This window comes from Salminus brasiliensis, chromosome 23 (genome assembly GCF_030463535.1).
Source record: "Salminus brasiliensis chromosome 23, fSalBra1.hap2, whole genome shotgun sequence".
NCBI lineage: Eukaryota > Metazoa > Chordata > Actinopteri > Characiformes > Bryconidae > Salminus > Salminus brasiliensis.
The window spans coordinates 13,766,765-13,780,164 of record NC_132900.1 but is presented as its reverse complement, the minus strand read 5'-3'; the positions used below and the strand labels follow the sequence as shown (position 1 = coordinate 13,780,164).

Below are 13,400 nucleotides of genomic sequence, written 5' to 3'. Positions count from 1 at the left end.
TGATTGCAGCTGGTCAGTTGTAACTATGTGTAAATAAGCATTTGCATTAATGTAATGTTTTGGTGTGTTTAGGTTATTGTTACCATATTTTTTTTTGTTGGTAAGATACAACTGTATGCAACTGTACATTTGCCTTCAATCTTATAGATTCACTGTTTTTGATGCTGCAAAAAGACAAACCATATAAGCCTTTGGAAATGACAAGTATGGGGTCCACATATCTAATTTTACTAGCTTTACTGTAGATATATGGTTGGTGTGGCACAACAGATAACACCACCACCTACCATTGCGTTACAACAACACCATGTGGGAGCCCAGGGTTCGATTCCCGGTCTGGGTGACTATGCTGCGCTACACCAATAAGAGTCCCTGGGCAAGACTCCTAACACTACATTGGCCCACTTCTGTAATACGAGTAACCTTGTAAGTCGCTCTGGATAAGAGCGTCTGCTAAATGCCGTAAATGTAAATGTAAATGTAAATATTCTGCATCATGCTAGGGATATGAATTGTCCAGCAACATTGCACCCCATGTTCTTTTAACAGGGATATAATTATTCTTACTTTAGTGTAGTAGCATGTGTACAGATCTGAGGGCTGGAGTAATATTCTGAGAAAAAAAAAACATGGCTGCATAATTTTATATTCATTTTAACCATAACATAACCATTTGTTTTAAACCAGCAGCGCTTATTTCCTGTGGTACTGGCAACCGAGTGACGTCACATGGTGTCTTCTCCGCCACCTGAAGGGCGGTAGCGGTATTGCAGCCCTGAGTACTGAGCAGTACTGTAACCACAGAGAAAGACTACAGGAGGAGTCTGCACTGAGCTCCTCATCACATCTTAAGATCACAAAACCACAAAAGCAGGTTCTGAGGTAACATCCTTTATTCCAGTCGTACTTCTGATAAGTGCAATCACAATCGTACATTCAATAGATAATCGAAATTTAAATTAAAACTGGGTGAGATGGTTGAACTGTAAGGCGGAAGCCCAGCTGATGATCAGACACTCTTCAGATTTCAGACTGCTGCTCAGTTTGTTTGTTCTTATTTTCTGAAAGAAACATGGTTTCATTAGTCAACCAGTTCAAAGCAGAAGATGGAAAAACTATTTGTATTGCTAGTACTATCAGTCACTATTCAGCCATAGTTCTTGATGTTCTTGCTGAAACTAGATGCTTATGTTCTTTAATTTATAAAACTATCAGCTATGCTATTATGTAGCCATCTCTACAGTGGTGAACTTACTGATGTGGCTGATAGTATTCTTAACCCATGGAGCGTCAGGATTGGCACAGATCTTTTTGTTTTTCACTGTTGTAAATCTGCAAAGAGAGGGAAATGGAAGCAAATGCATCAACTTTACCATTACTATCACTTTCCATTGCATGTTAACCCACCGCATTATCCAATAAGACTAAAGCTTATATAATGCACTCTAAAAATAAATTCAGTAGTTCTATATAGGGCCATAATAACTTTTGCCTGTTTCAATACCAAAGAATTAATTACAAAGTTACTTATTCTTTGTTATTTCTTTCAAAGTAAAATAACAAAATTAGAAAATAATATTGTTTTAATAATATAAAAGATCATTTTAATTTTAAATGTGTTAATATCCTAAAAGTCCTACAAGTCCTAAAACTCCTAAGTGTCTGCGCATTAACAGTTATACTCAAATTTCAATGAAACAACAACAACTTTACCCCTATGATTGGTCATTAAAACCTTAATACTAACTAAATGCTAATGATCAAGAACATCCATCAATAAGCTACGTCAACAGTGTCCAATTAACATGTTGTCATCCACTTTTACGAGCGTAACGGCCACTTCCAGATGAACACAAATTGGTCTTATATCTCTTAAAGATGTATCTTTACACCGAGACTCAGGAGGGGATCCTTTTCTCCTCGGGGCAACAACAGAAAAGAGTAGACTAGAGTAGACTAGTAGACTAGTAGACGGCCCAACGTTGATCGTTGGTGCCGGAACTGATTATTAAATGAAATGATATGAACGTCCCAAAAGGACGGATGAGGGCATCTGCAATCACTCCCATCACAACCCCAACCCTGTGAGTGGGCAGTGGTGGCTCAGCGGTTAGAGTACAGGGATATCGATAACAGGGTTGTGGGTTCGATTCCCGGGCTCGGCAAGCTGCCACTGTTGGGCCCTTGAGCAAGGCCCTTTACCCTGTCTGCTCCCCAGGCGCTGGAGTTGGCTGCCCACCACTCTGGGTGTATGTGTGTACTCACTGCCCCTAACACATATGTGTGTGTGTGTTCACTACCAGATGGGTTAAATGCGGAGGACACATTTCGCTGTACAGTGTACAGTGACAAATACGTGCACCTTTACTTTTTTTTTTTTTTAATAACACAGCCCTCTAAGCACCGAGCCACCATAGCACAGCATTTGCAAAGTGTTAAGAGAGCTGAACTTATCCTTTACTTACATCACAGAGCTCAGCCGGCACACCCCATTGGCATCCTGTATGCTGAAATGCTTCACCCATTTGAGAGGAAGAGGGTTTGGGGAGAAGTTTGTACAGCACTTCACTGGACCTGCACATAGAACAACATGCTGTACATTAACTGAACGCAATATCTCATCATACTGGGAAAGCTTACATGATGCCAAGGGTGAGAAAAATAGAGATTTAGAACAGGACAGTGGACATGCACTGCTAGCATCTGCTTACATCATAGCATCCATCTATTCGTCTATCCACCCCACAGTCAGACACCAACTAAGGATGTGTACCAGCTGGTGATGACATTTTTTAATATTCAAAACTATTGTTATTGTGAAACAACAGTCACTTCCATCCAGGTCTGTTTAGCTTTCTATGCAGACCACTCACTGATTAAGACCAAGGTTTATACAGCTGTGTTTAAGGCCTGTAGAACCACTTGTGTTTATGCAATGCTGGGTTATTTTACTATGTTTTGAAATACATATAAAGAAATGGTATTAATAATAGTAATCTAAACATTTTGATCAAATACATTTATGATTAATAGGATAATATAAAATTAATACATAATAATATTTAGTAGAGTACTTTAAGGCTTTTGTTGCCACATTGGTCACGTTTGTCATCCTGGGTTTGATGAGATGTATTGTGTATTTTTATGGTTTTTTTTTTTATACTTAAATAAAATAAATAATAATAAATAAAAATAATGCTTGTATGCATATTGTCTTTCCATCCTTGCATGGAACGGTTATATTTTAACATTTGATTTTAGTCATACCAAAGTTTTTGTGTTTAAATTTTGAATTCTACACACGCTCTGAGAGCTCTATAGATGCTAGACCTTAGGGAGGCATATGGTCAGATAAAGGTATATATTTTACACTTAAAACCGTGACATATTGTAATAAACCAAAACAAAGAAAAGAAATGTGATTCCTAGCTTCCATCAGGCAAAACCACAGAGTAAGGTGTAAAACCCTGCAGTGAAATCTCAGAATCAACCATATATTCAGAGTAGCAGTTCACAGCAGAATGTTGCATATCCTAAATCTATACATGTAAAAATAACTAAGCTATTACATTTCACCTCATGCCCATATGGCTACAAATGGGTCATATTGTAATTCCGAGAATGCTTCATCAAAGTGAAGGTACAGCGTAAGAACTTCGTAACTTCATTCTAAACTAGGCCATTCACATTCAGCCAGGGAGTTCTGTACAGTAGTGACTGAAGTCAAAAGTCATGGTCTACTTACTGGATTCTCCCAGAGACACCCAAATACACAGCAGCACCAGTACGGTAGGCAGGACGAGGAACAGTTTGGTCATTGTGTATTGAAATGAGTCAGTCGATGATGTAGAGAGCAACCAAACAAGGTGACGAAGATGATGGCAGCGGTGATTAAGGTGAAGATCAATCCACTTCAAAATCTGCCAAACTCGCTGTAACACCAGGCATTTGTATTTTCTGCTTTTATACATTAACTTGGGGAAATTTTTGGGACTGCTCTATAGGTAGAGGAAGCGGGGGGGATTTTTCGGATGAAGGGGAAGCTGCATTTGGGTCAACCAGTGAATGTTCCGTTCCTAGAATGCCATTACGTGCCAAAAGCTAGACTTTTTTAAAAAACCAAATTGATGATGATGGGATTTCGGATTTCTATTTAACGGAATCTTTGATATGAAAATTGTGTGAGAATTAACTATTACCATGTATATAACAACCTCTAATGTACACAAATACTTTCACTTTTACTTTAGTTTAATTTAGTCCAACACTTGTCCTGTATCTGCAAAACTGATTTTTTGCCAAGCCTAAAAACAGTGCAACTCTCTGAGTATTTGCCCCATCAGGAGATGTTCCATTCAAGTCAAAGGTGACCAGTACTTGTGCCCTCCACAGTGTTTACCTAACTGAGGTAGCTTGAATAAGTAATTCATGAAGTAACAAAAACTGAACTGAATTTATGCCACTCAAATATGTACTTTGAAAAAAAATTAAATGGGCTCCATTTCAGTTGAATGAAACTAGCTATATTGTTTAATACCACATTAAGTCATTTTTTAACTGATGAATCATTTTTACAACATAAGCAGTTTGTGTTAGAAAACTTGCTGATGAGGTGAGTTAAACCCGAGAATTTTGTTAAGTAAGTTTTTGTATTATTTTAAATCTATCTAATTATAATTTGTGTAAATTCTGTGTAAATTACTACAGTGTAAATTCTGTTGAGGACAGTATTCAAGTTTTATTAAATAAAAATACTTAATACACTACTGTACATAAACCTAGCAAAATAATTTTTGTGATTATAATAAGTTTCTTCTTTATACAGTGTCATTTTTCAGATCAGCTTGAAAATGTATTTAATGTATTTCAGCTTTTTAACTGATTTTACAAGTTTTGTCTTTTACATTTAAACAATACAAAACATAATAAATAGGCCAGATGAACAAAAGCAACATTTAAAGGTGCACGTATTTGTCACTGTACAGTGTACAGCGAAATGTGTCCTCCGCATTTAACCCATCTGGTAGTGAACACACACACACATGTGTTAGGGGCAGTGAGTACACACACACACCCAGAGCGGTGGGCAGCCAACTCCAGCGCCCGGGGAGCAGAGAGGGTAAAGGGCCTTGCTCAAGGGCCCAACAGTGGCAGCTTGCCGAGCCCGGGAATCGAACCCACAACCCTGTTATCGATAGCCCGGCGCTCTAACCGCTGAACCACCACTGCCCCATTTTACTTGAGTAAAAACTTTAAAAGCACTTAAATTCAAATTGTATCACTTTTTACATTGTGCTGCGTCTCAATAAACTGTATTTCCCACTTTGTTTGGTGAAACACTGGAATATCATTTCAAAATATCAAAGTTAAAACCCAACTCCACTATATATATATATCAATAACTGCCATCTTCTGATTACATCTGATTACAGGATATCTAGAAATCTTAATGCCACAGAGAAACAGCCCAATACGAACTGTCTCTGAATGACGTTATGGTAAAAACAAACAAAAAGAAATCCGTTCAAATTTGGTGGTCCCGAATTACTTATGATTTTATTTACCTTTAATATCTCTGTTGATTTTGTTTATTGACTCTCCTGTTAAGGCTTGAAAGACATACCGATATCATGTCTTCTAAAATACTAAGTGTTGAATTTATTTAGCAAACATTTTGCTAGAAAATGTAATGTTTTGTGTTCTCCATGTTCATCCCTATCCTGATTATGTATTTTTGAACTGCAATAAAACCAAGATGTACATTAATGTTAGCAGGATTCTGGATCACTTCTGTTGGCCCATTCATCATGAAATGTTCACACAATGTAAAGGTCACTTGGAAAAAAAGAACTTGGAAAATGAGAAGATTCACATAATAATTCTATTCTATTCTATTCTATTCTGTAACATTTCATGCTTAAAGATGTAGGAAATTCTGTGGGTTTGGAAAGGAAGTATGATGAATTAACAGAAACATTTTAAAGGTGCCTGTCTCCGCCCTGACCTACTTAATGGGTTAGAAGACGCATTTTGCTCTTTGATTTTAAAGAGCAGATGCATAATGTCTCCCTTTGACCTAGAAAATAAACACAAATCCTTTGCAGCCCACATATCAGCCTACAAGTCCCACCACTTTACGCCTTATGAGTCTTATTAACAGAAGGCGTCAGTTTTCCCAACAAAAATTATGCTTAATCCCAGGCTACCAGTGAATAGGAAATGAATACAAAGTGCAGTATAATTTGGTCCAAGATTAGATTTAACCTGTCTACAAAACTGCCTTTAAAACGATACTTAAACAATAGAAATGTCATAAAAGTAAAGTCAGTCTTTAATGTAGTTACATTAAAAGAAACGCCAACATAGTATCAGTTACTTTACTACTATATTACTGTCTGTAGGTTTTCCCCTGAGGCCTTTAGATCCAGATTGGTGATAAAGATAAGGCCGCAAAAGGGGTTCTCACTACACATTTGTCAGCATTTCTTTCAGACATTCACTGAAATGGAAAATACACAGCTAAAGACTACATCTGAACCTACACAGTTCATGTTTATGATCTTATGCTGTTTATGATTCAGTAGTTTGTGTTATGATATGACTGATATTAATTATTTTTGGAATGGTTGTAATACTGTTACAGAACTGACCTGTAACAAAATATCAACCCACAATGTTTTTTTTTCATTCCTCGTGTTTTTTCAGTTCCTTATTTTCCATATTCAAAAATACATGATTAAAATGTGACAATCAACACTTCCAACTGAACAATAACTACTTTCACTTACCTTTAATTTTACTCTAAATAAATTTTGGGACATCAGTCCAAATGCACAAACTACATTCAAACCTTAGATTTCCAATGCTACTCAGCTACTGTACAAACTATGTTGACCTATATGGCATTTTTATCTGAAAATAATAAAAATTGAGGAGTCACAGCCTTCTTTAATACTATGAGCATGTGAAAAAATAAAGTTTACAGAAAAAGCTTAGTTTTTTTCAAATACACAAGCTTAGGTTAAATTGATTTGAATTATTTTTAGGTGTTTATGTCAACCCTCTTATTTACTTAAAATCTTTTCAAACACAGACATGTAAGTATAGTCCAAGGCCTCCAAGTGTCACAACTGTCAAGAGTTGAATCTGAACTCCAGTGATGGCACAGCCAACTTACTAGCCTTGCTAGACTTGCAAAAAATACCTGGTGCTGGGTCGTGAAAAGAGACTTACAATAGCTAGTAGAAACATTTTGATTAAAACCTTTGAGTAGACCAAACTCTAAGTCTAATTTATTATATTAAATTACAGTGTAGAAAGTCACTGTTAAACACACCATATTTAAAATTTCTTTAATATTTGAAAAGATCTTGCTTTAGAAAAAGATTGAGTTGATTTGAATTCATCTTTAAAATATCTTGCTAACAAATTGCCTGTAAAAAGGTGTGAAAAATGTAGCAAAAGGGAATTGTTCAAAAGCAGCCAAAAAAGAAAACCCAAGCCTCACTGAGTATCAGTTTTACCAACATTTACACTCCATGAATGACTTAAAGCTGTCACTCAAAAAAGACGTATACAACAAAATAAATAAAATAATAAATACTAACCTATATAAAAGAAAGAGATGCCAATGTTTGAGCACAATTACTTGCCTTACTCCAGTTTTCAGTAAAAAAAAAAAGTTTGATTTTGGCAAATAAATAAATAAAAATAATTCAGATAGTGTACCAAAATTTATTTTTAAGCACTGCCCAGAATAATCATGCTACAGGTAGGTAAATGCAGTGCTAGGGGTCATGCCCAAGGCCACTTACTGGTACACAGTGTTCTTACACAGGCATGGAATTGAACTTCAGTCTACCAGATGATAGCAGAGCTATTAGTGGAAAGTGATGACAGTTCACTAAAATCTCTATTACATTGCTGTCAAAAGGGTGAGATTTTTCATTTAGCCCACCATAAAATTGCCCTAAAGTCAGATCAGGTTTGTTTTTTATTTAACACTTTAAACAACAGACGTTGTCACAAAGCTAGGAAAAACTCCCTCAAAGCAAGAGGAAGAAAACATTAAGAGGAACGAAGACTCAAAACGGGAACCCATCGTCCTCTGGTCGACACGAATTACAAAAACAAAGATAGAAACAATGGCAGCAAAAGTATGAAATACAGAAATACACGAGATGAAAAAGTAGTAAAGAAAAAGAGCTTAATATTTCACAAGGGTACTTAAATTCATCTACTGAAACCAGAAATTAAATGGCAGATGTTTAACAAGGGGGAATGTAGATTAGATATATGATTGCCATATTAATGTGAATATGTAAAGATAAAGTCAGTATGATAATATGAGTTATGTAAGAAATAATGAATAAGAGCAAGCATAAGAATCTGACCCAGGATTTAAAGATCTGCCACAAATACAATTTTCACATATATATTATGTATATTGAAATAATGGTTTTATATCATAATATGATTCCCTCCACCTTTTAAATAGTGTCTAGGAAATTAATAATTATAATAATTATAATAATAATTAACACGTGTAAGTTGTAAGAAAGTTATAAATATGATGGGCAAATCAATGAGGCAGATACCTTGACAGAATAATAATTCTAAGTAGATAATTGCTTTTAATGTCTTAGTATTTAGTGTTCCTTGCAAATATATACAAAATATGAATTAAATGAATTATGAACTAAAACCTTATATTTCTATTTACATTGTGTAAGTTATTAATAACTAATACATGGAAGGTAATTTAAAAAAAATATATAGTAGTGTTTAAAGTTATAGAAAATTAGCAGAATAAGTGAATAACAGTGTATGTCAACTGGCTGACTTTATTAGCTCAGCAGAATTTCCCCTGCTTACCAACTTTACTCCAATACTTAAAACACAATAAAACAATACAATAAACAATACAAAACAATACACAAAAAACAAACTAACAAACAAAAAAAACAAAAAACAAAAACAACTAAGCATCCATTCATGCAATGATTCCATGTTCATCCATGACATTTTAAAAGGGCATCCAGGTTCTCTAACCACTGAACTTCTAAATATAGAAGTCTAAAAATCACTGAAAACAAAATCCCAAACCTGAAGTTCCTCCACATTGTGGAAAGAGAGTGCTGCATGTGGACGTATGCTCTGGAAAATCCACTGGTGGTCAGGTAATTCCCCTCCTGCACAGTATAAAGCCACTACTGACAGACTGAACTGTCACACAGTGAGCATCACTCAGTCTGAGAAACACACGCTCCCTACACCGACAGAGACGCAGAGACTATGGCCCAGCTTTCTGGAACAACACTCACTCTTCTGCTGGTTCTGACAGTCAGTCTGTTCTGTCAGGAAACTACAGCTTTGGGTAAGAATCACTCTGTATAGCTACATTCTTGAAATCTATGTAATACATTAATAGTCAAGCGGCTATGCAACAGCTGCATTTTACAGCATTAACACACCTGGAAATGACTAAACATTTCTTAACATTTTGTCTGCCGGTGCTTGTTGTGACAAAATTATGATGCTCTAAAAGTTATGATTGTTTTTTTTTTTTTTACCATTTTCCCCCTTAATGTACAGATTGTTCATGTTTAATAATTATATGGAATTATTCCATTTCAATTTAAAGAAGTGAGAGTAATAATGTACTGAGACAGTCGAATTTGACCTGCAGTAATTGTAAGCAGAATTTCAGAGGAATCTGTAAAATGGAATTTAAATTAGAATCAGAAAACACTGTTTATGAATGCATTGTGTGAAGATTTGTTCTGCATATGGCTGCATTAAACAACATGCAAGGGTCAAACAGACAGAAGAAAAGAGAGAAACTGCTTGAAGTTCAATAACAGCATGCTGTTCCTTCTCTACCTGTTCAGCCTGCTGCAGGAAATACTCCAAAGGCGTGCTCCCCTTCTCTCACATCAGAGGATACTCCATCCAGACCATCAAAACAGTCTGCAAGATCGATGCCATCATGTGAGTATTTATCCCACACACTCGACCTGTCATTCACTGCATTTAAACTTTACACTGAAATTTTTATTATGAAATTAATAAACTCCTGCCCCTCCCCCCCTCTAGTTTCCACACCAGCTATGGCCGGAATGTGTGTGCAGATCCTTCTCAAACTTGGGTGATGCAGAGCATCCAGATGCTGAAGTAAGTACTGACATTTAAGTACATGTGAATAATAATAATAATAATAATAATAATAAATTATCAAGACATTTATTGAGAAACATTCTTGAATTGACTGTAATTTTCTTTTTTTTCCTCTCTCAGGCACAAAGTTGAGACTTTGACGAAGAAGAAATCACAACAAAGAAAAAACTGAAGAAAGACATCAGATGAAGCTGAAGCTAACATTCTTTCAAGAATATATATTTCATAAATAACTTTAATATGTTTTTGTAGTAATGTGCTATTCTTTATAAAGAATATATTGTTTATGCGATTTGCATACCCACTTTGCATATTTGTATATGCCTGTTGTTAATTTATTCAAACTAAATATAATAAATGCTATAATATTTTCCTAAAGAACTCATGTGTGCTTGTTTGGAAACCACATCCAAAGAGGAAGAGGTTCATATCAGCATTGTTGATCAACTGCCAACACACCTACTCACATGTATCAACGCATACCAGCACTCCAAAACCGGATCATTAGGATTGCTCCTACAAGAAGAGAATATAAACATAGACATACAAATACCATTACAGCAATTCATATTATTATGAACAAAAGCTACTGAAGAAGAATAGGCATTCAACACTTCTACAGTACAGCACAATAAATAAAGGAGGGGTAAGGACCCTTTTCAAGGGCCCAATAGTGTCAGTTCAGCAGATCCACAAATTTGTAAATAATAACCACTGACCTTGATCTAAACTAAATATTATATAGAGTCATTGTTCAAAAATGCTGATTAGGATGATATACTGAAGGGCATTCACATGTCTTACTCAATGTATCAGGCAATAATCAAGGCCATTCTGAACTGAATGTGTGAGTAAAGCTGGGATCCATTTCCTGCACTCTGAACTCTGCATAAAAGCTCTCACAAACAGTGGCTCAGTGCTTTACCTTTATAGAGGGGCAGACGGTACACAGGTAAAGAGAAGAGAACAGAAGGCCTTGATGGCCAGCAAGGACTTAATAAAAGGCTTAATGATGAACTGGCCACATGTGACCTGCCCTCCACTCTACCATTGGTATTGGTATTTGGTATTTGACAGAGAGCTCGGGAACGAAGGCCAGACAGTGGCTTATGTCAGAGAGGCTTCATAACACCCTCCACTTCTCCTGCAGGGGTGAGCCTTTACTTAGTAGGAAAAAGGATGGAGGGCTTCGCCCCTGTATTGATTACTGCAGTCTCAATGCAAGAACAGTAAAAGACAGCTACCCTCTTCCCCTTATGCTCACTGCCTTTGAGACACTCTAGCCGGCTTCCATACTTACCAAGTTGGACCTGCGGTGTGCCTACAACCTCATCCGCATTAGAATGGGGGACAAGTGGAAGCCGGCATTCATCACGCCCTCTGGGCATTACCAATACCAAGTAATACTCATGACTGCGCCAGCCATCTTTCAACGTTTTATTAATGAGGTGTTAGGGAGACAGGTTTGTGTAAGTGTACCTCAATGACTCTAATTTCAACCAGTCCCTTGAGGAACACATGGGACACATGTCAGGCGGCTTCTCCAGCTCCTGTAGGAAAACCACCTGTTCATAAAGTTGGAGAAATCTGTGTTTCATGCTAACTCTGTGGCCTTTCTTGGGCTTCATCATTTCCAAGGGTGTGTGTGTGTGTGTGGGGGGGGGGGGGGGGGGGGGAGGGGGGCTTTAACTTTCTGTTGTCATTTAGGGTGGGTTCAAAGAATACTAAAACATGATGCCCTGTCAAGGCAGGGGGAACCCCAGGGTTCTGATCTTTTGCCAGAACCCATCATTCCCACTTCCCAGATCCTAGCTCCATTTCATTAGGGAATTGAGGAATCCATTCAGGAGGTCCTATGGCAGGACACTAATATTGGGTGTGGACCTTTTGAGTAATAGTATGTCCAATCTGTAGTCCGCCAGCAGGTTATATGCTGGGGGCATGCCTCCCCTTTCTCTGGGCATCCAGATATCACCAGGACCCTCCGCCAGTGCTTCTGGTGGATGGAAATAGAGAGCGTTGTCTATGTCTTTATTGCTTCTTGTGAGGTATAAGCAGGAAGCAAAGCACCCCGGTCTCGGCCTTAAAGGCTCCTCCACCCTTTACCTATTCCAATGCCAATCCTTGGTCTCATGTATCAATGGACTTTGTGACGAGTTTCCCCCATCTTAAGACAACACTGTCATCTTGGGCTGAGTACACTCATAACACTCTCTGGCATTTGGCACTGGGCATGTCACCCTTCAAATGCCTGTTTGGGTAACCCCGCCCATGTTTGCTGAGCAGGAAAGTGAAGCTGTCTTCGACCACCTGCACTGGGTCTAAGAGGCTTCCCCGGACAGAGCCGACCCTCTTTATAAGTGTGTCCAGTCTCTTCTTGTCTGCCATTGAGATGCTACTGCCCCAGCAGACCACTCCAGACAAGATGGCAGATGCCACCACTGTGTTAAAGAAAGTCCTAAGGAGAGATAGTGAGATGTCCAGTATCCAGTTTGACAGGTGACTCTCCACGCCATTATGTTCCATCTTGCCCTTATGAGCACTGGCTGTATGATGTTAAAAGCACTGGATAAATCAAAGAAGGTGATTCTCACAGTGCCTCTGGGCTTCTCCAGGTGAGAAAGAGTGTAGAAGTGTAGAAGACACCCTGACGCCCTGAAATTTTCATCTTAGGTGCATGTCCACTGTGAGAGACATAACCAAAAAAATCACAATGTATGATTTTTTAATATTTTATTTGTGTGTTACGGCTGCAAATAAGTATTTGAACACCTGTGAAAATCAATGTTAATATTTGGTACAGTAGCCTTTGTTTGCAATTACAGAGGTCAAACGTTTCCTGTAGTTTTTCACCAGGTTTGCACACACTGCAGCAGGGATTTTGGCCCATTCCTCCACACAGATCTTCTCCAGATCAGCCAGGTTTCTGGGCTGTCGCGAGCGGCTGAGTTCGAGCTCCCTCTAAAGATTTTCGATAGGGTTTAGGTCTGTAGACTGGCTAGGCCACTCCAGAAACTTGATATGCTTCTTACAGAGCCACTCCATGGTTATCCTGGCTGTGTGCTTTGGGTCATTGTCATGTTGAAAGACACAGCCATGACCCATCTTCAGTGCTCTAACTGAGGGAAATCTTGCAATACATGGCCCCGGTCATCCTCTCCTTAATACAGTGCAGTTGTCCTATCCCATGTGCGGAAAAACACCCCCAAAGCATGCTTCCACCC

At 37.8% G+C, this 13,400-nt stretch overlaps 1 protein-coding gene and 1 long non-coding RNA gene across 2 annotated transcripts; one reads left to right on the top strand and one right to left on the bottom strand.

Moving 5' to 3' along the window:
* Positions 1-1,045: 1,045 nt before the first annotated feature.
* LOC140546171 (uncharacterized) lies at positions 1,046-3,777 on the bottom strand. The gene is made up of 4 exons (XR_011978308.1): positions 3,746-3,777; positions 2,466-2,574; positions 1,256-1,332; positions 1,046-1,061 (listed from the first exon to the last, which is right to left on the bottom strand). It is a non-coding gene; the product is annotated as an uncharacterized lncRNA (long non-coding RNA).
* A 5,517-nt stretch (positions 3,778-9,294) lies between these two features.
* LOC140546052 (C-C motif chemokine 20-like) lies at positions 9,295-10,373 on the top strand. Its single transcript, XM_072669174.1, has 4 exons — positions 9,295-9,376; positions 9,891-9,990; positions 10,096-10,173; positions 10,297-10,373. The coding sequence occupies exons 1-4, from the start codon at positions 9,295-9,297 to the stop codon at positions 10,346-10,348; spliced, it is 312 nt and encodes a 103-aa protein (XP_072525275.1). The 3' UTR covers positions 10,349-10,373.
* Positions 10,374-13,400: the final 3,027 nt, after the last annotated feature.